General features: G+C 41.5%; 6 protein-coding genes across 7 annotated transcripts; 2 read left to right on the top strand and 4 right to left on the bottom strand.

Moving 5' to 3' along the window:
- Positions 1-2,497: 2,497 nt before the first annotated feature.
- On the bottom strand, positions 2,498-4,437 carry LOC128253351 (U1 small nuclear ribonucleoprotein 70 kDa). Its single transcript, XM_052981685.1, has 2 exons — positions 4,281-4,437; positions 2,498-4,204 (listed from the first exon to the last, which is right to left on the bottom strand). Exon 2 carries the CDS (start codon positions 4,158-4,160, stop codon positions 2,811-2,813), a length of 1,350 nt encoding a protein of 449 aa, XP_052837645.1. The 5' UTR covers positions 4,161-4,204; positions 4,281-4,437; the 3' UTR covers positions 2,498-2,810.
- Positions 4,438-6,052: 1,615 nt separating this feature from the next.
- Positions 6,053-23,655, top strand: LOC128253258 (protein cup). Of its 2 annotated transcripts, XM_052981521.1 has the most exons (7): positions 6,059-6,171; positions 6,219-6,660; positions 8,352-9,206; positions 14,776-15,345; positions 15,415-16,180; positions 17,397-18,173; positions 23,516-23,655. In XM_052981521.1, exons 2-7 carry the CDS (start codon positions 6,238-6,240, stop codon positions 23,527-23,529), a joined length of 3,405 nt encoding a protein of 1,134 aa, XP_052837481.1. In that variant the 5' UTR covers positions 6,059-6,171; positions 6,219-6,237; the 3' UTR covers positions 23,530-23,655. The 2 variants fall into 2 exon arrangements, with proteins under 2 accessions (XP_052837480.1, XP_052837481.1); XM_052981520.1 differs by having other exon boundaries at positions 6,053-6,660.
- LOC128253260 (probable galactose-1-phosphate uridylyltransferase) lies at positions 10,774-12,940 on the bottom strand. Its single transcript, XM_052981523.1, has 4 exons — positions 12,526-12,940; positions 11,933-12,102; positions 11,670-11,875; positions 10,774-11,595 (listed from the first exon to the last, which is right to left on the bottom strand). The coding sequence occupies exons 1-4, from the start codon at positions 12,542-12,544 to the stop codon at positions 10,938-10,940; spliced, it is 1,053 nt and encodes a 350-aa protein (XP_052837483.1). The 5' UTR covers positions 12,545-12,940; the 3' UTR covers positions 10,774-10,937.
- Positions 20,850-22,435, bottom strand: LOC128253375 (serine protease inhibitor 27A; the record flags this gene model as incomplete). The annotated part of the gene is made up of 1 exon (XM_052981721.1): positions 20,850-22,435. A coding segment is annotated over one exon (1,533 nt), but the record flags the coding sequence as incomplete, so codon positions are not given.
- Positions 23,169-23,988, top strand: LOC128253262 (uncharacterized). Its single transcript, XM_052981524.1, has 2 exons — positions 23,169-23,448; positions 23,516-23,988. Exon 2 carries the CDS (start codon positions 23,516-23,518, stop codon positions 23,738-23,740), a length of 225 nt encoding a protein of 74 aa, XP_052837484.1. The 5' UTR covers positions 23,169-23,448; the 3' UTR covers positions 23,741-23,988.
- Positions 23,913-26,026, bottom strand: LOC128253259 (protein cortex). Its single transcript, XM_052981522.1, has 6 exons — positions 25,846-26,026; positions 25,657-25,788; positions 25,179-25,593; positions 24,743-25,114; positions 24,353-24,502; positions 23,913-24,287 (listed from the first exon to the last, which is right to left on the bottom strand). The coding sequence occupies exons 1-6, from the start codon at positions 25,963-25,965 to the stop codon at positions 24,025-24,027; spliced, it is 1,452 nt and encodes a 483-aa protein (XP_052837482.1). The 5' UTR covers positions 25,966-26,026; the 3' UTR covers positions 23,913-24,024.
- Between the last annotated feature and the right edge of the window lie 63 nt (positions 26,027-26,089).

Genomic DNA, 26,089 nt, shown 5'->3' with positions numbered 1-26,089 from the left:
CAACGGTGGTATTCTTTAAACGACTGAATCTCTGAATCGATATTCAGCAGAAATTTTCAGCGATTGAGGAATCGACCCAAAACGTTACATGCTGAATCTGTCAAAAAGGCAGACATCTTACTAAATTAAATGGGTTCAGAAATTTAACCGTTAATGTATAATAGGAACATTTAAAACAAAAAATTAAGTAATTTAAAGGCCTTTGGCTTGGTATAATATGCATTATACGTCGGTTGTTTTTTGGTTGGCCCGTAAATCGGTGGCGTTAATAACTTCCAATATTTTTTTTTACTAAGACCGCTTGTTTATCGAAGTGAATTTAAATTGCAGAGTGTTTAATAGAAATTCGCGAAAATGTCCCTGAAAAACAACTGCGTGCTTCCAAGGCCTGTGAATGTAGACTTGATTCTTTTAACATGTATATAGCATTTAAAAAACTTTTTCGTACGATAATGCAACAAAAATTAGCGGTAAACAGACTCAAAATATTCCAAACAAGCAAAGAAGAAAACTTCGGCAATCCGCAGTATATATACCCTTGCAGATATTATAAAAATTAAATATTCTTTACAACATCTTAATATCGATTTATAAGCGTAATGTTATAAATTATTATTTTTACGATGATTTTTAGCTCAAATATTCGTTTTCTGATGTTAATAAAATTAAAAGCGTAATTCTGAACTATTAAACCATTACTATGTCCAAACGAATTTAAAAAATAAATTTTTTAATAGAAAAGTTACATATCTTTTTATAGTTCTAATGGGAGCTATATGCTATAGTCGACCGAATTTAATAAAATGTATCTTTGTCGAAGAAAAAAAATAATTAAAAAACAAAGAAGTTATAATTTCTGTTAGTTTTGCGTTAAAAAAAATAAAAAATATGCGTTAGATAAATGTTCTCTTACTGAATATGTACCTACTGAAATTTTGATTGGACAAATATTGTGAAATTTTATTTATCGGCTTTTCCCAGAACAATTATCACATTTGAGTAATAACTTCGAAATATTTATAACTTTAAAACAAATGCGTTATCGGGGCAGCGGTTTTCGGAAGTGTCCCCAAATTTATAACACTATTAGATAAGCTTATTTTAAATAAAATGCAACACTTGGAGTTCAATTAGTTAACAAATAATAGTATTATTATTTGACTATAATTTTTTTGAACGTCCAAAATTTATTTAGACACCTTACAGTGTCCGGTTTAGTCTTCGAAATTTTTAAATCCAATACAACCTTCTGGAATTAAAAACAAAAAATTACATCTCTTAGTTTTTAAAATCTTTTTTGATCTTTTAAAACGTTAGTGTCGGCTTTTCGATTTAGACTAGATTCTAGATTCTAATCAGAAATGTCTCTTTCAGAGTTTTTTAAACTCCTCACAAAATTATAACTCCCTCTGCAAGGAAGAGTATAACAAATACAAATCATCTTTTTGAACTGAGCGGAGGCTTCTAATTAAATAAAACAATTTCTTTTGGCTTTTAAGAGAAAATGTTGTGTTTATTAGACGATAAAATCTAAATAAAGTAACATTGAAGACCAACCACATTCTTAATTATTTGGTAATAGGAAGGTAACTAGTTAGACGAAATTTTGTTCCCAGTAAGTCGCAACGTTTAATATCTTACAAAATCAGTTGAGTGGGTCCTGTCTGCCAAACAATACGAAAATAAAAGTCCCCACAATTTTGTCAATATCCACGACCTAAACTGACCTGACTTGATCTGACCAGTCGTTACCATTTACCAAACCTTTGTGCAGATTTCTTTTCTATGTGACTTTCGGCCGCGGGTTCCTCTTCAGTACGATAACGATCAGGGCAACGTACATGAAAAGATCGAAATGGTAAAATTGGTTACAGACATAATGGATAAGTAGTTGCCACAGACCATCAGAGCAGTTCGCAATGTGTACCAAACAAAGGAAAGCTGCCTTACACTCGAAGAAATCTTACCGGGAAACTTACAAGCCGGGTATTTCGGTTCGAAAGGATTTTAAATTTAGCCCGATTTAACTTACACACCACAACAGGCAACCCAGAGCGGAGGAGAGGAGGGAAGTATCGGTAGCTGTCTTGATTCTAGTGCGGTCCTAGAACGGTAGACGCATGGATTAGTGAGGTTTGTGCGTAGACCAAATTACCTGATGTGGGCTTGAAATATTGGACTTGGGCTTTGTTTACGAATTCTTGCGGAACTAATTTCCGTTTTGGATTTATGTTCGATTAAATACTTATGCTTTGCTTTCACACTAGTCAGATTCAGATTTTCAATTGATTGAAAACTGCAAAAAACAGAGAAAATAAAAGGCACGGGTTAGTGCAAAGGTTTGTGTTCAAGTTGCTTTTGTTGAGCTTAAGTTAAGTGAGTAAGAAAATCCCAGGAACCACCATGGGATAATACCGTATTCGACTCCGACGGATTCCAGCTGCTGATTCTCCGTATTCCCTTGAACCCCCTTACCAAAGGTGGGGAAACAAACACATGTAGGGCTAGCTTTATTTTACTTACTTTTCTTTCATATTCATTTGTTAAGAGATACTTATAAATTTAAATGATTTAAGCTACGCACACATTAGTGAATTCTGCGTCTAGCGGTCTGGGTTGTAATAATGTTGTTCTGCTCGGCGTCTCTCCAAGCTGTACCTTAAAATTTGCTGTGTAAAATGGAACCGTAGATTGCTATGGTTACTCTCTCCAGGATTGCTGCGCCTCGAGTCGAATGAATAAATAGTTTCCGACCCATACGCTGATTTCTACAATTATTAGCCTTAAAATATGGCTCCGGGACTCTTTCTCTACTGACGCCACCAGCTCGGGTCGCTGGAGCTTTGCTGGCCGTTGTCGGGATTGGGATTCGGATTGGCGTTGCCACGCCCCAGAATGGGCGGCGGCGGCACACTGAACATATTGTGATGCGCAGGCGGCGGCCGGAACTTCTCCTCGTTCTCGTCGTCGATCTCCCTCTTGATGGCCGTGTTCTGGTAGTCGAACGTCGGATAGCCATCGTCGATAGGCTCCTCCTTGATCTTGATGACGTCCATGTCGCGGAAGTCGGGCTTGCGCTCCTTGACATCTCCGCCGGCTCCGGTGCCACGGTCTCGGTCCCTTCGCTCCCTCTTCCGTTCGCGCCGCTCCCTTGAGGATTCCCGTTCGCGGGATTTGGAACGCTTCTTCTTCTTCTCGCGCTCCCGATCACGGTCACGTTCGCGCTCCCTTTCGCGCCGATCCCTACGGTCGAACTCGTCGTACCGTTCCCGGCTGCCTGCTCGGCGTTTTCTGCGCTCGCGGGAGCGGCTTCGCGACCGACCACTGCTGGCTACAGCGCCACGTCCGCGATCTCGTTCCCGATCGCGTCGCTCCCTGGAGCGGGAACGACGTCGCTCTGCCCCGAAACCACGTCCAGACCGAGCCTCCAGCCCATTGGAGCCGCCACCAGCACGGCCAGGACCTTCGCGATCCTCGCGCTCCCGCTCCAGCCGGTAACGCTCGCGCTCCCGCTCGTTGTCCTCCCGACCAGAGTGCTTGATGTTGACGTCGTTGCCGCCACGACGCGTACCGCCAAGACCACCACCCAGGCGACGGGGCAGCCAGCCCTTGACAGTGCGAGCCCGCTCCACATCAACCAGGACACGCTTGCTGTCGATCTTCTTACCGTCGGCGTGCTTGTAGGCGGCGTGCATGTCCCGCTCGTGTTCGTACTCGATGAAGGCATAGCCCTTGGGTTTACCTGACTCCTGGTCGTGGATCAGGACGATCTTCTTGATGGGGCCGTAGAACTCAAACTCGCGCCGCAATTTGGACTCGGATGTGTCGTAGTTGATGCGGGCAATGAACAACGTACGGAAGGGGTCCTCCGTGGCATTCTTGATCTCGGTGGGATCCCAAAGCGCGATCTCCCGCTCCAGCTTGTAGGCCACCTGCTCGGCCTTCTCGCGCCGGCGCCGCTCCAGCCGCTCCTGGCGCGTTTCCACCGTTTTAGGCAGCGGCGTGTCCTTGGGGTCCTCGAAATCGGCCATGAACTTTGCCACTCCCAGGTAGCCGCGGGATTTCTTCTCGTGTGGCAACTTGTCCACCGGCGGCATAAACGGTATGGGATCCCGCGCAGCGAAAAGCGCCAGCAAATTCGGCGGTAGATATTGGGTCATTTTGGGATCGTTTTTTGTTATTACCTTTTCCTGAAGTTCCTCGTCTGCGAGAAAAGGCACATTGAGGTTAGGTTTCGATTTGTTTACCTGGAAGTAGAAAGAAGCACACAAGCCACATACCTTAGACAGCCATCCGCTTAGCAAGAATAAAGTCGTATGTGTGCTTCGACTTAGCAATGCACAAACTATAGAATAGCTTGTCCGAAAATTATTTTCCAATTTTTCACCACTTTTTCGCCTGGCTTGTGTAGTAGAGGTGGTAAACCATCGATGCCAAAATCGATGTCATCGATGTTTTCAAAACATCGGTTACAGCGATGTTTTCAAAACATCGGTTACATCGATGTTTGGCGGGCAACATCGATGTTTTTCTATTTCCAATTGCGGGCAAGACGGACATGTAAATTGTAAGTGTAAAAATATATATTTAATCTTATCACTTTAAATATTTATTGTGTTACAATTTAGTGTTCTGTCGCTGGTGCTGGATAATTTTCTGAATAGTAGTGGCCTGATTCAATTGGCGCAAAAAGGGGTAACATTTTATAAATAAAAGCAATTGCCTGATTCCTGATAAAAGAGACGGAGAGAAAGGCACTACAACACGTTGTTGCTAGTAGTAGGCTGTAAATTCTGCTGTGATTCAGAATTTTTGAAGTATATAGATAATTTATATTTGGCTCTTTTGTGATTTTATGTAGATGGAGATACCTTTCTCACCAAGTCAGCAGTTTTAAGGGCAATGACTTTGAATGTAATTAAATGAAAAAATGTCAATTCAATAATATGAAAGATTAGGAAGGTATTGACTTTAATTTGACCTGCTGGGCAGAAAGCTGGAGAAGATACAACGGTCATCATCCATTATAGGGTAACATTGTGAATAAATTAGCTGAAAAATTGTTTGTTTGTTAATTTCAACATTGTATTGAGTTTTGCGTTGTGTTTAATGGCGGGAAATTTTAATTTTTAATATTCCCCTACAAAGATATACGATCACCACGGGCCTATATAATAAGCGAAAATTAGTGTTTTGCCGGCAAAGCAGCGACCGAGCAGCAGGAGAGTGGCGCCATAATAATAATAGTTATAATTCAATAACTTCAAAAATAAAAGCTCGATTTTTAAAACTTGTGTCTTACGATATGTAAATGTATATGTCCGAAACACACACGAAAAGCCCAATAACTATGGTCTGACATGGCTCAGAAGGGCATGACAGACTCTTGCTCTCATTGGAACAATCATTAAAAGAATTGAATTGAACTAGAATATTCTTCAATATTCTTTGAGAAATGGTTTATTATTTTAGAATTAAGGTTTTAGTTGTTACAATCGGAAAATATTCTTCCAAATCCGTGGGTTTATTTGAATAGTCATTTACATTGTTTGTAATTAATTTTTGCAAATAAAATTACAAACAATTTTGATGGTCAATATTATTAACAAAACATTTTAGTCCCAAAAATCCGTCAGTGTACCTTTTTTAATCGGAAATACTATAAAAAAATGTTTAACGGTTTCTAGTAATCTCTTTGAAAAATTCTGACCGAAAGTTGGCTATGTTTTTGGCCAGATTTATTCAAGATAATGGTTTAGTTACCCTTTTTTTCTCTAGGCTACCAACGCATCTTCTCTTCTGCCCTCCCGCCATTCGTTTTTCTTTAGTGATGTTTTTTTAACAATAAAAGGTCTTTATAATTTAAGTCGATAAGTTTTAGAATGGAAAAGCTTAATAATTTGGTTGGACTTCTTGTATTATACAAAGTCTGTATCAAGGCAACGTTACCAGCACTGATCGCCAATTCCTTCCTATCCACCATCATTCGCTGTGGTATTTTTTTCGTTATATGGCGCTATAACTGTCTCGCTTACTCATCGCTCAAAGCCGAATAACGGATCTTAATATTGAACTTGTGTTAAACGTGATTTCGTTCTTTTGCATAGTTTGAAATTGCGACCCGATCAAAAGTGTTCGTTTTAATTTTTAAACCCAAAACCCCTTATCAACGTAAGTATGGACCATTTAAAAGAGGCTGTGATCGAATCGACTAGCAGATTACACAGCAAAAGCCCAATGCAAATGGCCGAAGCTAAGCAAGAAAATGGCGCTGGCGCCCTGAAAATTGAGACGGATCAGACTGCGAGTCACTACCTCTCGCTCCCCGGCGAGGATCAGCGAGAGGATGTGGTGACCCCCGCTGAGAAGGCCAAGTTCCAGTACCCGCCACCTCCTCCACCCCCGACTCCCGTTCAAGTTCCGACTACATCCAAGACCACCGCTATGACCGCTCATCTGGAGCACGACGACGACGAGGCGAACTCCGAAAAATGGGAGGACCCCTGTGCCCCTCCCCCACCGCCACCGTTGCCGGCCAACGCTTTTCTGGCTACCGGACTAGGCTACCTCAAGCTGCCCGCCTTTAAGCTGAAGGACGCCCTAGAGAAGGCCATCGCCAAGCTGGAGGCCAACAAGCGGGTGCAGAAGTCCAGCCCAGAGGTATGTTCTTTAAATATAGAATTAGAAAATAATATATATCTTTTATTAATTATTTATTTTAATTTATTTATTTTTTTGTGTTTCGGCAAGTCTACAATTAATTAACCTTTTAGTGTGATCATGCTAAGTTTTCTTTTGTTGCTTTGTTGTTTTAAAATTCCAGCCCGTCCGTCTGTCCGTCCGTACGTCTTTCCGTTCGTCCGTCCGTTTCAACGCAAACTAGTCTCTCAGTTTCTAAAGCTATCTGCATGAAACTTTTCCAAAAGTTATCTTTCTGTTGCAGGTAGTACATATGTAAGTCGGCTCCTAAAGGAACAATAGAAAAAAAAAGGAAAAACAAGAAAAGAAGCAAAAAAGAATAAGCATATATGTACCCTTGCAGCTGTTAAAATGCGTATATGTTTAAAAACATTGAAGCTATGATGATTATAGCTGCAAGGATATATGAACATCGGCTCGCCGAAGTTTGCTTCCTTTCTTGTTTAATTTTTTTTTAGTTTTTCGGGATATAGTATTGGTTTATTATTTCTGAATTACAATTTAAATTTCATTAAGATCGACCGACTATAGAATATACATAGCTCCCACGAAAACAAACGGAATATTAAAAAATAAATGAGAACAAAATTTTACTTTTTTGTTTTTTAATTTATTTAAAAATAAAGCTGCCATAGGAGCGATCAAATAATTAAGCTAAAAATCGTCATAGCTTCAATGTTTTTAAACATACACGCATAAAAAACAAAATGTAGATATTTTGAAGAATATTTAATTTGGGCAATAGCTGTAAGGGTGTATAAAATTCGCTTGCGGAAATTTGCTTATTTTTTTGTTTTGTTTCATACACATATGTATGTATCTATGCATTTATTATAACTTATTTATCATTATCTTTTATAAATTTGTTATTAAATTCAGATAAAATCAGTAAAAAAACGCAAGTGTGATCAGCCTAAGTTTGCTTGTGATTCTTTCTTGTTGTAACACTAAAGGTTACATAAAGGTTACATACATATGCAGCGCATGAATAATAAAGGTTGAGTTTCACAAGTTGCTATAATAATAGTAACTTTAAACACATGGTTCAAATTCAAATCTAATTCGGTAATTTAACTCAAAAGCAAAAACAAAAAAACTTCTTCAGTAGTGGGTTTGTTGGAAATACAATTCAAACGGCTAATAGTACCTAGTAAACTTTATTCTTGTTTTAATGTCCTTGCTGAAAGTATTACAATATCGGTTATATAAATATAAATTATTATTTTAAAAATAAAGTATATATATTCTAGAATAGCCGTCGACATAGCCAAGTATGTATGTTTCTACAAAGTGGGCCAAAAAAAGAAGTCATCCGTTGGTTTTTGGAGAGCTAATTTGAATTTGAGAGCCAACCAACATCGAATGACCTTTTTTGGGCCACCTTGTAGAAACTTAGTTTTAAAGCTATTTCACTATTCTGCGAAAAATAAAAATTCATTTATATGCTTTAATATCTCTACACAAAGTACAGGAAATCTAAATAATAATATATCAATAATAATATATATTTAAAAATCATATTCGAGTAAACATCCAAGAAATCCGATATAGTCGTTAAATTTGACATCACGTTCAACATCACAGTTTGATCCTCATACTTACATACATACATCATGTCATTTTTTAATTGTTGTTTTTATTTTAAAACACAGTCTGCTCGCCCCATTAAAAACAAGAAAGTGGAGGCCATTGAAATGTTACCAAGGCGTTCAAGCCACGAAAAAATAGGCGATGGTCCGATGATGGCCTCCAAGTCCACGGCTCTAGTTTTGCATCCCAAGACCAAAAAGCCCGCCGTGATTGTGGAGCTGGAGAGGCGTCTCAAGATTGCCCACTTGCTGGCCAAGCAGAATCGAATACTCGCAGCCACTTCCCGGGAGGCCATTCCGATGCATGGGTCCTCGAAGCAGCCGCATGAGGACGAGGGACTGTCGCTTCAAGTGCTCTCGGCCAGGGCATCCACGCCGTACACCCAGCCCACCACTATGTTGTCCTGCACGGCCGTTAGCTGTGACCTGGAGCACGACTCTCCAAAGAAGCAACAGGCCAACAGGGACATCGTGCCGGAACAGCAGCCGCGTCAGGTGCAGCAAAAGCGTCCTTTCAGCACGGCAACCCACAAGCCAGGAAGTCTGCGGGCGCCCAAGGCGGTTCGCCATCCTGCCGCTCCAATAGTCAGTAGCAAGCCGGTCAAGAGCTATACACGCTCCCACCTACTGGAGATTCGCAACGAGATGTTTAATGCCCTAATGCACAGGTCCAAGGAAAGCTTTGTTATGCCCCGCATCGCCACATGCGATGACATTGAACTGGAGGCCCGGCTTCGGCGCATGAATCTCTGGCGCACCTCGGACGGGACTAGATTCCGGGCCCGCTCCAGCACCAACAGCTCGAGCCTGAACAACAATGAGTGTATGCCCGCATTCTACAAGAACAAAAACAAGCAGTTGATCAGCGACGAATCTATAATCCAGAGCCAACCACCGCAGCCGCAAACGGAGTTCCAGGTGAGCACTGATTTTTCATGGTTCTTTGGGTTCCTCGCGCTAAAGAAAAGAGGTTTCTTTGTTTTAAATTAAATTGTAAAGCGTTTCTTACTTTTTGTATTGTATTTTTGGATGCATGCAATGACGCCCAGTGCTCTCCAAATAGTTGCTTTAGAGAGAAAACTTTAAGAACCTTAAATTTAGAACAGTGAAATAAAAAGCGAACAAATAAAGGCAATGAATTGGCTCCGTATGCGAAACTTAAATTGTATTCTTTGTGTATTTGTTTAATTAAATTATGCATTTTGTTTTTGTATTTGTCGGCGATGATTTATAGATTTACAAAAACAAAATACTTAATACTTAATTAAATAAAAGAAGTACCACCTTTTTTTTGAATATCTTTAAAAAATTTTTCAAGGAGACAATTCATTCCATATAATTTAAATATTATTCTATCAGTTTGGAAACTGTCTGGATAACATATTATACTTTCTTATCTTTAAAATTACATTGTTTTATTCGCTCTCTTTAAATTTTTAAATGAAAAAAATATGCGAAATCTCGATTGTTTTGCCATTTAATTAAATAAATTAACATTATTTTTTTTTTAATTAACAAATCAGAAATATTTGATATATACTGATTTTTGTTTTGTTACTTTGACAAACTAGTAAGAGAGCGCAGACAACGCTGGTTTTTCACACTTTCACCGCTATTTTTCCTAAACCAATTGATTTTCTTAAAGTTTTGGTATGAAACAACCAAAGTACAAGAGAAACAATCCGAAAGGAATATCAATCGTACCAATCGAAGCATCACAGATTATTCTCAATTCTGCGGCTTGACATAAGTAGTCTCCGCCTTACGCTCTTAAAATGTAAGTCGACATTAAATAAATAATAAAACTAAATTGAGAATACATTTTGTCGATAATAAATTGCTTAAATTTCCATTTTACTTAAAAATCTCTAAATTTTAATCATGAAATTGGCTTGGCATTGATATCTCCGCAATCAAATAAAGCCTAATTTTTAAGTATCCTGTCATACTTTCACATACTTTCCTAACACAGTTTAGTAGTATTTAAAATATTTTTTTGGATATCCCGTTTTGTTTGCTAATATTTGGTTTTTACACAGATATTCATAATTTAATTCGTGTGTTGTATTCTTTATCTACTATATATCTTACTAACTGACCCCTCTGGCTTTACTCACATTATTTGCTATGTGCAAAAGCTATATTCATATTACTTTCCCAATCGAGCGAATCGAACGACTAACCTTATATAATATAAACAAACTTTCTTTCTCTGTGTATAGTAGCATTCAAAGTTCTATAAACTTTTCTAAAATTATTGAACTATTTAATTGAAAAGTGGAAGAGTCAGATAGCACTGCCTATTTGTTTTTTAACTACACATGTACAAAGTATCGGGAACACGGTTTTCATCTGTCTTGTCATCTTATTAGGTAACACAAAGTCACTTATTCCTCGGCTTATCTGATAAATCAATGATTGCAATGACCTCTACGGGTCTTTGGCAATCATCCTGATCGCTTTGGGGCCCTCGCTACAGTCAAAGCATTATTTAATCATATATTTACAAGTGATTGTTTATAGCTATTTAGTATTTACAACAATAGTACTTTAAAATCATTGGATTTTGACTGTTTTTTATTACATATTATACCAATTCCCACCACCTGTTTCAGCTGGCGGTGATTTTGAAAGTTAACTTAAGCGAAATTATTTCTCCAGGTAATGACACTTTCCATCAACCTCCCGCAACCGCTGGGCTGCCTGCTCAGGAGTCAGATCCCTCTGGGCCATGGCCAGTAGTTCGAATCCCACCATGAACTTGCGTACGGTTGCTGATCGGAGCAGCGGCGGATAGTAGATGGCGTGCAGAGTCCAATGGGCACTGGAGGCGTGTGCATGCTCCGGCCCAGTTGGTGCTCCGTGCCAGCCCATCGAGTAGGGAAACGAACATTGAAACAAGTTGTCATACTTTGTGGTCAGCTCCTTGATGGTTACCGCCAGGTTTTGGCGCTGTTCCAGCGTTAGATCGTTTATCCGCTTGTTGTTGTTCCGTGAGATGAGCATGGTTTCGAATGGCCAAGTGGCCCAAAAGGGCACCACCACCAGCCAGTCGGGGTTTTCGATCACGATCCGCTCCTGGCGCTGCAGCTCCCGTTCCACATAGTCGGACAGCATGGGTCGCTCGTTGGTGGTGTAGTAGGAACGCAGACGCTCCTGCTTCAGCTGCGGTTCCGTCGGCAAAAACGAGCATGACCAGATCTGGCAGTGCGGATGGGGATTGGAGCAGCCCATGGTGGCTCCCTTGTTCTCAAATATCTGAACCCAGGCGTACTTCGCACTCAGCTCGTTGAACTGGCTGATCCACCTAGAAAATAGAGATACATATAGTGGGGTTTATTAAGTGTGCTTTCTGATAAAAGCCATAAACCTTGAACTTACTCGTCGATAACAACGCCAATTTCTTCTGCACTCATCGTGGGCAACGTGAGATTCGACTTGGGATGGAAGCACATCACTCGGCAATTGCCACGGGCAGGTGCAATTTGGAACAGAGGATCATCGCTGTTGGGGGGAACGGGCACCACTTCCACCAGGGCCGGAAAGTCATTCTCGAACACATATGTGCTTTTGTAGGCAGGTGTTTCCTAACCATTTTACATAGATATTACAATATAGCGAAGAATATAGCCATTCAAACTTACAACTCCATTGGGGCGGGTGACTCCAGGGCAAAGGGGATTGCTGGGGTCGAAGTCGGGCAGCTCGTTCTTCTGTGGCTTCTCCTGTTGACCCGACCAGGGGCGTTGGGTTCGATGTGGGCACACCAGGACCCATTGTCCAGTCAAGGGATTTAGACGTCGGTGCGGGTGTTCTGTAAAGATAAAAACAATTTTATTTTTAAGTTGTGGTGTTTGCTTTATATGTTATTTTAAAAGCTTATTCATGAACAACCTTTTAGTACTTTTTTAAAACACAAAAAAAAAGAAGACTTGCAAAAAGTTCTTGTAACTTAAATACTACAAGTATATACAAAATGAATTGATAATTTTTTTTTTAAATCATGATTTTTCGAAGGATTATATATGTATGTATGATTGGTGCAGCACTTAGACCTACTGTTCTGTTGAACACAGCTGTAAATATTTGGTAATGCCGTCAGAAAATAATAAATTAGGCACTTGAACCATTGTTTTGAAAATTCAAAAACCTATATGCTTTAGAGCTAGGAATTGGCTTGGAAATACACCCCCAGATTGAACTGATTGGGTTTTCACATGCTCACCGCTTCACTTACCACTGGCCACAAACTGCATCGTGTCAAAAGTCTGGCACTCGTATCACTCCGATCGGGTTATGACTACTGTTTACAGTTATGGTCTGCTCCGCATCCAAACGAATTCACGGGACAGCGCAATGTCAACCTGCCAAGTAGCGATTAGGGGTGCGAGTGCTATTCCAATTCCAAATCCAATTCCTATGCCCATGCCGATTCCAGTATTCGTACTCGTAGTGCCTAGATTGAGTTTTTCACTCTGCCAAAGCGATTTTTCCGCTCTTTTCACTCCACTCTCGCTCTTTGTCTCTCGCTTGCTCTGCGGGCGACCGTTTAGTTTAGCACGCATTCTGCCTTTTACTTGAACTGTTTTTTTTTGTTTTGTTTTATAAGCTTTACTTCTCCCACTCAACTGGCCGTGCTGATATGAATGTGTAAATGTGTTGGTCTGTGGTGTCGGAACTACTTTGTTGGTCATTAGGGATGTGCAAAGGGCGATACAATGACCATAGAGATGGGGTTTCATGAATTAATTGAGATCTCGGAAAATATAGAAGCTAGAGATATGGGACTTGGCATGCAGATTCTTGTAGGTCCTAGTGCCACGCCCACTCTAACGCCCACAAATCGTGAATGTTTGTATGTACTGTTACTCTGAGACTTGTTAGATAAATGTGTTGGACTCTGTTTCGAGCTAATGTTTTAGATGTTATGGGGATTTGAAGTCCTCTGCCGCCACACTGTTGCGCCTCTGCAGCCTCTCTGCCGCTTCTCGGCCACTGCTTGCCGGTAATTGCTGCAGTAGATGGACAAATCGAAGAACTGTAAGCGGGTATTGGGGGTGCTGCACGCACTTACCTTCTAGGGTATGCAGTTCGAAAGATGGCGCCACTTAGACATCGAATGTTTTGTAGGGGGGAATACTTACTTTAAAGTTTGTTGGCGGAGTAACGGGTATCTTATAGTGGGGAAGCTCGACTTTTGCGCTCTCTCTCTCTCTTTCAGAATTATACAATTCTTCAAGCAGTAAGCAGTTAAAGTTATGGAACTTTAACAGCCTTTTCAACTGAACAACTGAATACATCCTTTGGGTTTAAAGTTAGTTTGGTATTTATCCAATTATATTTATTTTACATTATATTTCAATATACATTAACCAAAAGTCGTATGTATCTAAATCAAGACATATGTACATACCTAGTCATTTTTAACTGTTTCAGGAATAGTAAAGATCTGAAACCTAATCGTTCTTTGTTATTTTTCTTAAACAGATCATACGATGGCAGACTATTTTATTAGATTAGATTATACTGGTATATTATTGATGACAAAAGGAATCCAGGCCCTTTTGCATGTTATTTTTATGAAATCCACTATTAAAATAAAATGGGGTCCAAATAGGACTTGATTAATTCAATAAAATTGCAATTCGCTAAATCTTATAGTTTAAACTTTTTAATACCCTTACAGAGGGTATTATAATTTCAGTCAGGATTTGCAACGCAGTGAAGGAGACATCTCCAACTCTATAAAGTATATATCGATCTAGAAATGTCCAATCGCCTGTCCGTCCGTTTCTACGCAAACGTATCTCTTAGTTTAAAAGCTATAAAATTCCCAAAAATTGTCGTTCTATTGCAGGTAGTATATAAGTCGAGAGCCAGATCGGACGACTATAGCATATAGCTCCCATGAAACAATCGGAAGAATAATTTAAAAATAATTGAAAAATCAAAATTTTAAAATGATAACTTTGCAGTTTTTTAATTGTTTTGTTTAGTTGTTCGAGATATAGCAATGGTTAAATTTAATGTCAATAAAAAATATCATTGAAATGGGACGACTATTTCACATAGCTCCCATTAAAACAATCAAAATATTAAAAAATAAAAATATTATTTTTGACATAATAAAAATATGATAGTTTACAATTTTGCTTTTAATTTTATTCAAATCGGAAAACGATATCATATAGCTGCCACAGGAACGATCGAATGATCGAATGCTAAAAATCTTCATTTTTGTAAACCTATCAAAATTTAAATGTTTTCAATAATATTTCATTTTTGCAATAGCAGCAATGGTATATGAACTTCCGCTTGTCGAAGTTTGCTTCCATTATTTTTGTAAGTAACTTAATCATTTCATGTTATTAACCTTTTGTAAATTAGAAAACACTCTTTAAAACAACAATATTTTGATTTGAAGCTGCAATAGGGTTGTTATAAAGATGTCTTAAAACAGTTCTTCATTTAAATTTGAAATTAACAGGATCCGGCTATTGTAAACCAAAGACGTATTGGAAGCGGTCGCTTTAATCATTCAAAGTGGTGTTACAACGACGGCGATTTCCATTCTGTGCCATCGTACCACAATGGCAAACCGCAGGTGGAAGATCTTAATTCGAAACACCAGAACAGCAATAACCTGACGGTCCTGCAATTCTTTGACAACGGCGAGATCAGCAGTAATCCCATGGGCCATTCTCAAGGTCGACCAAACACTCCAGTCATGGGAATGTCTAATAATCGCTCCGAGAATGAGACGTTGCAGTCCAACGAGTCCAGCGAGGATCTGAGCCGGGCCAACGAAAACTACGTGAAGCGAGTTATGTCCGGATTCCTGGTTGTTTCGAAACCCAAGTCTAGGGACGTCGAGGATAGGCATCACCGGCGCTACAGGAACCAGACCGAGGAGCCGGAGTGGTTCAGCTGTGGTCCCACCTCAAGGCTGGACACTATTGAGCTGTGCGGCTTCGATGAGGACGAGGAGAAAATGCTCAAGGAAGGCAATAAACATCACCGAGTTGTCGAAATAGAGGGGGATGTGCAAAAACATAAGGTAAGCAGGCGCCAAAACTTACTTAGCGGCATAATAAATTGCATACCTAATAATCTTCATTTTCTCTAGGCGGACCAAAATAAGTACAAATGGATGCATCCGGAGCCCATTGGCCACAATAAATATATGCCCAAGCACGATGGTAACAACAACCAGAATGTTGAGAGCAAGAACAAGGCTCGGGCCGCCGATCAACATCTGCTAAAAGATGACAAACGTTCAGGAAGTGTCCGTTCGCTTCAGTTTGATAAGTTTAATCAAGGCCAGCAGAATTATGAGAGTGGCAATTATGTAAATCACCAGCAGGCGCCCCAAACGCAGCCACAGCAAATGCAGCAGCAAGTAAATACAAATACTAATGATTCTAAATTTATGTCATTCTTCGCCCGCGAGAGGAATACCTCTTCGTCTTCGCTAAACGACTTTTTTAAGCAGGCCATGAACCAGGGGCATGCCAACAATCCGGAGCAGCCCAAGTCGCTGAGCCACATGAGTCAGATGCCGTCGGTGGAGCAGTTGGAGGCCAAATGGCGTCGAAACTCGCTGACCACTGCTGCCGATTCTGCCAGCAAGCAGTCCGATAACTTTCAAAAGCTGATTGGCTCCCTCAGTGCGGCTAAGCCGCAGCAAAAAACCCAACCACAACCGTCGGCGGTGGGTTGCGATGCCATTTCAAACTTTATTATGCAGCAGCAACAGTACCAGCAGCAGCAACAGAAGCAGCACGTCATCATCCAGCAGCAACAGCAACAGACCGCCTTTTTGGCGGGTCTGCAACTAAAGGCTATCCTCGGACGGGCCGACACCCAATTGCTCCTTCTCCGCTTGACCAAAGGTAAGCTGGAGGAATAAAAAACGTCTTGGGATGAACAACATTTTAATCTGGACTTCACGGTTCAACAATTCGGCACACAGAATGTTGAATCGCATAAAAATAAGTTTGACAAATCCGGAAAATGTCCTAATGACTTCCCAACTCCTTGTGAATTTGTTGCAGTAAATTTACTTACACTTCAGAGAAATTTTTTAAAAGTTCATAATATTATCTTAACCAAAAAATAATTGGAAAACCCGACATTTGAAGAGGTTGCTGGGACAAACATCTCCCTTCTAGCAGACCTACACTAAGAAATGTGTAGATGGTAGATTTCAGAGCACTGCACGAATAAAATCGAAGTGCCCTTAGACTTCTCCAGAAAAAAAGCTCCAGTAAATCAGCTTCCAAAAATTTTCGATTCAAAAAGCCTCAGATCTCTGCATCCGAAAGTAAAGGGCTCATTAGAATCATAAGCTCTAGTAGTTCAATCTTTCGATCAGAGCTTTGAAATGAGATGGTTGTAAAGCAATCTGACCAAAAAAATTGTGGATATAATTTCTTTATAATTAATTTCTATGATAGACATCTTCTTTTAAATAATTCAAAAATCTTTCGCAAATTCTGAAGATAATTAAGTGTCTTTTTTTTTTCAATTGTGTATGACCGTGAAATATTCAGTTGAAAGATGTATATATTCCAAAAACTGGCCTGATGGTAAATTTTCGCCTAAAAATGTACCCTCATATGACATTTTTGTATGGGTATCTTAGCTTATGTCAGGAGCTTTTGATCGATGATTCTATAACTTGTGCTACCAAAGTTATAAACAAAAAGATCGAACTCTAGCTCGGGGATGGTAAAATTTTGTGATTAAAATGGAGAACTAATGGTGAGAAATCTTCTGCACTTTAAAAACAATAATATGATGTCAGCTTTTAACGGATAACTTTTAATAAATCAATTCAAAAGGAGTGGACTTGTATTGGTACACTTTATTTATTTAAATTTAAACCTAGCTGTTCCAGTTTGTAACGGCGGGTATCCGTTAAAAACTTCCGAAGAACCGTTGGGAACGATTACTTATCAGGCTATTGTTCAGTTGCTTAGAAAATCAGTTTCCACACACTTCTTCTTACTATCCCCAATTCCTTGTTCAAAATATTTAAAAATCTGCCCTTTCTAATTAAGGATTGCTTGTAACTCTCGATTGAACATTTTTTGGTCTTCCTTTTAGGGGAAATCTCGAAGCACGGACTGCTAGTGCAATTGGCCAACCCACGCTTGACCGACATGGATCGAGAAGCCATTACGGCTGTTCTGCAGTTCACCAACACCCAGCAGCAGCAGCAGCAGCACAAACAGCAGCTGGACATGCTCTCCAGCACGGTTATTGCCAGCCAACTGCAAAACCTTCACAACCTAGCCATTGTCCAGCAGACATTGGTCGCAAGACAGCAACAGCAGCTTAATCCGCAGGCCCAGGCGCCGCAGCAACTGTCTCAGGAGGATTTACAGGCCCATGCCAACGTCATAATGCGAAACGCTGTGATCAAGCGCAAAATGGAGGAGCAGACCTCCAAGTTGGTTAATGGCGGTGCCAAACATGCGGCACAGCAGCCACAACTAAACCGTGATTATCAACGCCAAGCCCGACCGGATGCCGCCTCGAATGCACTGATCCATGCCTTGATCTCTGGCGGTGGCAATAACCAAGCTTTTGGTCACCTCATGACTGGACAGCAGCAGCAGCCATCTCACTCAAACAACCGACGTCCTGCTGCTGATGGCAACTTGCGATTCGGCGAAAAGCAACATTTCCAAACTTTCGAACCCAGCCAGCCGCACTTTCCCACGCAATACAAGCAGCACTACCAACAATCGCAGCAACAACAGTCTCAACAGCCCCAGCAACCGCATACTCGCCATCAGAACAACGCCGGCGGCGGCAACAATTTCACCAAGTCCAAAATACAGGCCCAATCAGCAATTTCGATGCTGCCCAATGGCGGAGGTAAGTCACTTTAGAATTTAGTTTGGAATATCTATTCTCAGCTATTAAATGCAAGGTAGCTGTATGAAAAGGTGTACTCGTACATTACATTAAGCATATTGGGAAATTTATATTTTGAACGCGGTATTGGGTTCTTCATTATGTGTTTCTTAACAACCTTTTAGGGAATCATAGTAAAGGGTAAATCGGCCCGCTTTTCTTTGTGCTTTACTTCGGTGTGAGTCAGACAGTCCGCTTATGTCTTGAAAGCAGAGTATATATGCACTTTAATGATCACTTTCTCGAGTTATTTGTAAACTGGTTTTTATGACTGCAAACATTGCACACTTTGTTTGTACGTCACCAATAAATTCGCCCAAGTCTCAGGGCGTCAAGACTCAGTTTGGCACTTGAACAAATCGTTAAGGATTTGCTTTATTTTCTCAGAAAAATAAGTGAAATCAGCTTTAATATTTCCAAAACATAAACAACAAGAAAGGAAGCAAACTTCGGCAAGCCGAAGTTCATATACCCTTGCAGCTATTTCAAAAACTAAATACTCTTGAAAACGTTAAAATTATGATTTACTGTCGTGTATGTTTAAAAACATTGAAGCTATGATGATTTGCAGCTAAATTATTCGATAGGTCCTATGGCGGCTATACGAATGTTCCTATGGGACCTATATACTACAGTCGTCCGATTTTGATGAAATTTAAACAGTAATTCTGAAATATTTAAACATTACTATATCTCGAAGAACTAAAAATAAAATTAAAAAACACCAAAGTTATAATTTTTTTTTATTTTTTTTTCCGATTGTTCCTATGGGAGCTATATGCTATAGTCGTCCGATCCGGCTCGATCCGACTTATATACTACCTGCAATAGGAAGACAATTTTTGGGAAAGTTTCATGCAGATAGCTTTAAAACTGAGAGACTAGTTTGCGTAGAAACGGACGGACAAACGGACATTGACTCCCCTAGTGATGCTGTTCAAGAATATGCATATATACCTTATAGGGTCGGAGATGTCTCCTTCACTGCGTTGCAAAATTCTGACTGAAATTATAATGCCCTCTGCAAGGGTATAAAAATAAGTTTTAAATATGTATAATTTTTTCAGTCAGAAGTTTGCAACGCAGTGATGGAGGCATTTCCGACACTATAATTTGTATTGAATTGAATTCTTGATCAGCAACACTAGGAGAGTCGATCTAGCCATGTCCGTTTGTGCGTTCGTCCCTCTGTCCATCCGTCTGTTCGTCGGTTTCAACGCAAAGTAGGCTCGCTTTGGAAGAATAGGAATATTAAAAAAACATAAATGAGGACAAAATTGTAACTAATTTTAATTTTTTTTTTTATTTTGTGTTAAATTAATTTTTACACTAAGTGCAAAAATATCAAAAATGAAAATTCTCAATTAAAACTATTTGTTCTTGTCTCTTCAGTTTAAATGCGATCGTACATAACATTACCATAGACCACTTCTATAATTTGGTCTTATGCCCTACTGCCCACAACAGCTCCCATATTCAAAATCTTAATTTTGACTGCAATTTTTTTTTATTCTTTGTAATTCTTAAATCTATTTTTTTTCGTTTTGACTTTTTGACATCACCCTTTTTTTTACCTTTATTTAATTTAATTTTTATACCCTTGCAGAGGGTATTATACTTTCAGTCAGAACTTTGAAAAGCAGTGAAAAAGATATTTCCGACCCTATAAAGTATATATATTCTTGATCGGCATCGCTAGAAGAGTCGATCTAGCCATGTCCGTCTGTCCGTCCGTCAGTATAAAAAAAAAAAATAAATGTAACTTTTTTTTAGCTGTCGTAGGAACTATCAAATAATTGAGCTGCAAATCATCTCATCATAGCTTCTATAATTTAATACTTTCAAGAATATTTAATTTTTTGCCATAGCTGCAAGGGTATATGAACATCGGCTTGCCGAGTTCATCCAAGTATCTTGTACTTGGTCAAATTTTGTTTAATATCAGCTCTTATAATGTTTTTAAAGCGAAAGGGAAATTTTCAATGTGTTTAATCTCTATGCCTTACATATGTTTTGGAATAAGTGGGTTAAACCTTTAGCTGTGTTATAAGCCTAAAAAAATGTACCAGAACTTCCTAGACTAGCTGTTTGTGCAAAGCATCAACAGAACGTAAGTGGTTGGTCAAGCTTTAGATTTCCCGTACAGCTTCTCACTCCCCTGAGTCATGGGCTCTATTTGCCGCTGATTATGGCGCAATCGTTTACCCATTGATCTTCCATTGGATATTGCTGCTATTACGTACGTGGGACATTCCCAGAGCCAGAAGTATTTGCATCTCTCTCGCTTTATGGCGGGTTTTTGCTTTCTATTGTTCAAGGTACGCCCCGCCCGCCACAAGGCATAAAATTTAAAAACAAACAACGACATTACGAGTGGCTTTATCAGCCACCGGAATGGAATGGAGTACATATGAAATCGGCCAGGGGAAATCAACGACACGCACGATTACTAAAAGCGGGTCAAGAGCATTCTTAGAGAAGCTTCGACTTCTGTCAGGTCTTCAGAGCAGAATATTACTCCTTAAAAAAACATAAAATATCCACTAAGAAGAAAACCCACAAACTATTGTTTGTTTCAGCCTCTTATAGTTTTTGCCATCTTGACTATGTAGTCATGTTAGAAACTGGACCAGCCACTCTGATTTGTTTGTATTTTTATTGCATATTTAAAATAAAACCGCCTTAGTGACTTAGTTCTGGGTGGTGGGAGTGTGGACCTTTCCGGCAAACAAAATGTTTCCGGTGGACTCCTCCTCGATAAAGAACACAAACGGCCGGTTCACGTTGAACTCCTCGATTGCGGTGCTGCCCCCGAACTTGTTCTCGATCTCCACGACCGTGGCGGCGTAGGCCTCGGTTCCCTTCTCGTTCACATTGATTCCGGCCTTCTGCAGGATGTTGGACACCTTCACTTTGCCGGCGACATCGGCTCCGCGGGTCAATCCCGGCAGCGAGGCACTATCCTCAAAGATTTCGCGCACTCCCAGGCCGCGTAGCGTCTCCTTGAGGTTCTGCTGGTAGTCAAAGTGGAACTTGGGCAGCGTTACCTTCACCTTCACCTCCTCCATTGCCCACTGGGCGCCCTTGAGCTCGTCGTTCTCAAGGTTCTGGACCAGTTCATGGATGCCATCCAGTGTGTACGGCAGCAGCACGAACATGGAGTTTTTACCCTTGTAGGGCAGACGCAGAATCTGTGCCTTTAGTTTTTCCGAGTTTGTGTAGAAGAAGTAGTCGGTCTGCTCCATGTACTCCACCCGCGATTGATCGTCCTTGCCGCGGAAAAAGGCGCCTTGGAAAGTGGTGGCAAACTGGCGGCGCCACAAACCATTGAAATAGATAAGATTGGTCAGCAGCATCACGCTGCTGCGCACATTGTCTGGTGCCACCAGTTGCTGGAGTCTGCCCTGTGTGATGTTGGCGGCCCAGGAGTTAATGGCATCGGCCGCCGCCTCCGGGTTGGTGAAGTCCAAGGCCTCCACTTCGCTGTCGTAGAAATGCTTTAGCGTGGCCGTGAACTTCTGCTGTGTCTCAATAAAGCTATCCGTGAAAAGCTTGGTGCGCACACTTAGCGTCTCATGCAGCTGGTTTTCCTTTTTGAAAGAGTTTAGGGTCTTGCGGTAGAACTCCCTGACGTTGTTCTGCGACCGGATGTCCGTCTGAGTGTTGGCCAGCTCAAGTTGGGTCTGGGTTCCGGTTCCGGCCGCCTCGGCCAGCAAGGCCAGAACTAGTTTCACGGAAAACGGCGAAATGATCACATTCTTGGGGGCCGTCTCGTTTTGGAGCACCGTTTTGAGCAGGTGCCACGAGAAGGGATCGTGCGAGTCGCTCCTGAAGGGCACAAAGGTGTCGATGTCATCGTAGACACCCACTCCACCGGATGGCAGGGGAGCAGCGCCACTGGGCAGCTTGTCCGTGCGGGTCTCGAAAACGCCCTGGGGCGTCGTGGTCGTCGGAATGGAGTTGCCATTGCCGGTGGCAAACGCGCTTAAAAGCAGCGACAGCAGCATCAGTGCCAAATTTCCGCCCATCTTTGTCGTTGCCTTACTTGCTTCTTCGTATCGATCTTCTTCTGGCGTTTGCTTTCCGCTTCTTATACGCAGCAAAGCAACTGTTAATGCGGGGCTTCGGAGGGGGCGAGAAGCGGGAGGGCTCCGGCAAACGATAACCGTTTGAAGCGCCGTTCCAACTGAGAGTGACTGGCGGAGCTGAGCGGACGGGCTATTTTAAAAACCAGCTTCAAGCCGCTCTCTCCGCCCCTTTGCCGCAGTCGCTGCCGCAGTCGCAGTCGGCGTTGTCGTTGTCGTGCCTGCACGAGTGTCGTTTTTGTTGGGACTCCCAAATGGAAACGCACGGGCTACGTCATTATCTCCTGACGAAGAGATGATGATAATGGAGTGACGAGGAGTGGATGGAACAAACGGGATAGAATAGAAGTATAATTACAAGCGATCACAAATTCCTCGCAGGTTGTATTACTTTAGTAAATCCGTGCCAATAGTAAATACAATAGAGTGGTATCAACTTTATCATCCCCAAAGCTTATAAGAAAGCCCTTTTTGAAAAAAAAACTGTCATTCATACGTACTGTTGCCTTTGATAAAATATTTCATTTAAACCGACAAACATCGGCTCAGCTTATTTCAATCATTTATCAAAATCGTTGTTGGGTGGTAGTACTAAATACATATTTACATTTTAATTTGTATTTTTGTTGAAATATCCCTTTTTGGTGATCGCCGATTTGCTATTTCTGCTTTTATCGGCTTTCCCATAAAATTCTGTATAATCCAATGACGCCTCAGTTTCTTTTTTACGTCCGCTGCAAATACCCAACGCAGACAACTATTAATAGCTATTAATTAAAATTAATTTGAATTTTTAATAAGCTTAAGTTATGCAAGGGAATGTCTGGCAACACCGGCCATGAACCAGTGTTGGTAAGCGAGAGCTGCCAACAGCTGATCCGAAACCAATTCTCATGCTGCGTTGATGTAACAGCTGCCGGCGAAAGGAACTTGTGCATTTCATGTCAAATAGTAAATAAATAAGCAGCCCGAATCAACGCACGTGCCATGCAAATTCGTCGTCCGCGTGGTGTCACAGTTCCGCAGTTGATGGTGGTCACGGCAATTGGGGTTCTGGGCGGTATTTACGTTTGGCAGCCACTGATATTGAAGTACAAAGCCGACAAGAAAACAGAAAGCGAGCCTGCACCTGAGTCTAGAGCTTCCACAAAGTTAGGATACACCCAATAGCTTATAGCTTACCCAAACTAAACGATTTTAATCTCCTCTTACCCGCAGATGAGTTTCATTAACGGCCTCAAAAGATTCGCCACAACGACTGTCGGTCTGATGGCCATCGGCATCGGATCCACCGTACTCGTCTACACCACTCATCGTTTCCTTATCAAGCCCCATCTTCTCCAGAAACGTCGCCAGGATGCCGAGGCCTGTGCGGAGTACCTCTTCCAGCAGGAGGGGCACTCCCCAGTCGCCCAACCAAGGACCGGACACAGCGAATATTGAGCGAAGGACGTCAGTGGTCTTATGAACATCTTTACATACATCTAGCCTAGTGATTAGTTACCAAATTTCAATACTGTTACCATGGTGAACAATGGAATTTTACCTTCTTACCTTCCGTTTGGGTGGAGAGACCTATTTTCTTGTGTTCCTTTTAGAGTAATCAACGCTTAAGTTAAATCCAATGGAATTTTTATGGAAGCAATTTGAATTGAATAAATAATGAAAAGCACAGTTTGAACAAAAGACTAGACACATGTAGTACACGAATAAAACCTGTGAACAGGTCACCGAATTCCCTTATACAGACACAAGGAGCTTTGATTGTTCTTGGCCTGTTGCGCCTGTTTTCGGAGTATGGCCTCTTGCATGTGGGTGGGAAAGAAGTTCCACAGCGAAAAGGTTTCATCTAGGCCGGCTGTGGCAATGTTGGTTCCATCCGGACTCCACATCAGGAACAGGGTGCCGCGATCCTGGTGAGACAACAAGTCAACGACACGGTTTAAGGAGGCCAGCACCAGAATTTCGCACATCGCAATGTCACCATCACCTGCAGATGGTGATCACAATCATGTTTTGAAGTTATGAACACGGGTGGTCAAGGAAAATGCTCACCGCGCCGAATAACGTTGACCAGCAACTCGCCCGTGATCTTGCTGAATGTGACTGTCTTTATAACTATCTTGTCATCCCTGCGCCTGTACAAAGCCACAAACTGTCGGCGTGGGATGTTGAAGATGAAAATGGATGCTGGACTCTGCTCCGCTGAAAAGAAAGGTCTTTAATCGTTTGATATCCAATCAAATGCAGGTACTATTGAACGATCAAAGAAATGCAACATATTTTAACTTTGTAGCACATTTTGAATGAACGAATATTGTCAAATCGAGCTAAACTCAATTTTTGTGACTAAGAAAATATTGAATTAAATTGCTGCTTTCTGGTCTAAGGAGTTCTAAAATCCTGTTTTAGTTCAAACTAATAAATGAGCTGCCACCGACTTACCCACAGCCAGGTCCTCACCCGTCCATGGGTGCCAGTCGAAGATTATCTTTTTGCCGCAAACTTTCAGCAGGCGAATTTTCAGCACGGCGTCGAAGATTAAAATTTGGCCACCCGTATCGCTGGATGCAAAATACTTTCGGGTGGGATCGAACTTGATTTGGTTAACCTTGTGGCGGTGATCGCGGAACTGCTTCAGAGTCCTTAGCTTGGGCATGGCCAGTACGAGGATCACTCCGCAGTAGGTGCCGCATAAGAGCTCCTTGCCGTCGTGGGACCATTCGATGCAGCTTATGTAGCCCATGGATTTGAATAACAACTTGCGAAAGGAGACCAAGAACACCATCGGCGACCGCACCTCCCAGAGGTCCAGGACTTTGGTGCAGGATCACCGATAAGCAATAGGATTAAGAGGGAAGTTATAGCTTAATATGCATACCGGGATAGTTTGCATCCATGCATCCGATTGCCAGATATTTGCCGTCCGGCGAGAACTTGAGGGAACTGGGAGAGTCGACGCTAAAGACCATGGTGCTCTCGTCCAGATTGCGCCACAACATGATGTCCTGGCCGGAGGACATGGCCACAATGCCGCTGGACGACCAGTCCATCAAGTTGTAGTCAACGGGACTGCAAATCCCGGGCATCTCATGAGTGGCTTTTTGAACGGCATGTGGTCGCGCCCGCGGATTACATGGCCAGTCGGAGTCTGCTGAGTCGCTGTCCACCACCATGGATGGGGTTCCTTGGGCAGTGCTGAACTGGAGCAGGCGGCGCTCCTGGATCCCAAATGTGCTATTGATGTTGGCTATAAATCCGCTCTGCAGCCAGTAGCTGGCCGTTAATGTCTCGCCCTACACGTTCATGTCAAATCAAAGCATCAGGAATATAGACACCGCCATCAAACCCCTTCTTACCGCTTCCAGAATATCCCACTCCTCCCCTTTGCCGATGTATTTCAGGTTGAGCTCAATGTCCTCCCGCGCAAAGCGCTTTGGTATGAACCTTTCACCGCCATTGGACACCGTCTGGCTCTTGCTTTTATCACCCTGTTGGAAATAAATCCTGTGTTTAAGTGGTTTGAATTTGCCTGGCACATAATTCACCTTGTAGGCCGCTTCCTGTTTCCAATTCTGGCGACGCACTTTTTTGAAAGGCGTCAGGGACTTTTTGTCCCGTTTGGAATTTTTATTGGGACTGTCGCACATACTCATCTCGACGAACATTTAAGCATTTCTGTGTGGCTTGCGCCATTTTAAATCATTGCGCGGAGAGCACTTAAAACTTATCTAGGCCTCAGGAGAGTTAAAACAGTTACTTTGAACAGTAAAAATTGGTTAGTGCAAACTA

The sequence above is a fragment of the Drosophila gunungcola genome, assembly GCF_025200985.1.
Source record: "Drosophila gunungcola strain Sukarami chromosome 2L unlocalized genomic scaffold, Dgunungcola_SK_2 000008F, whole genome shotgun sequence".
Lineage (NCBI taxonomy): Eukaryota > Metazoa > Arthropoda > Insecta > Diptera > Drosophilidae > Drosophila > Drosophila gunungcola.
This window is presented reverse-complemented; position numbering and strand designations above follow the sequence as displayed.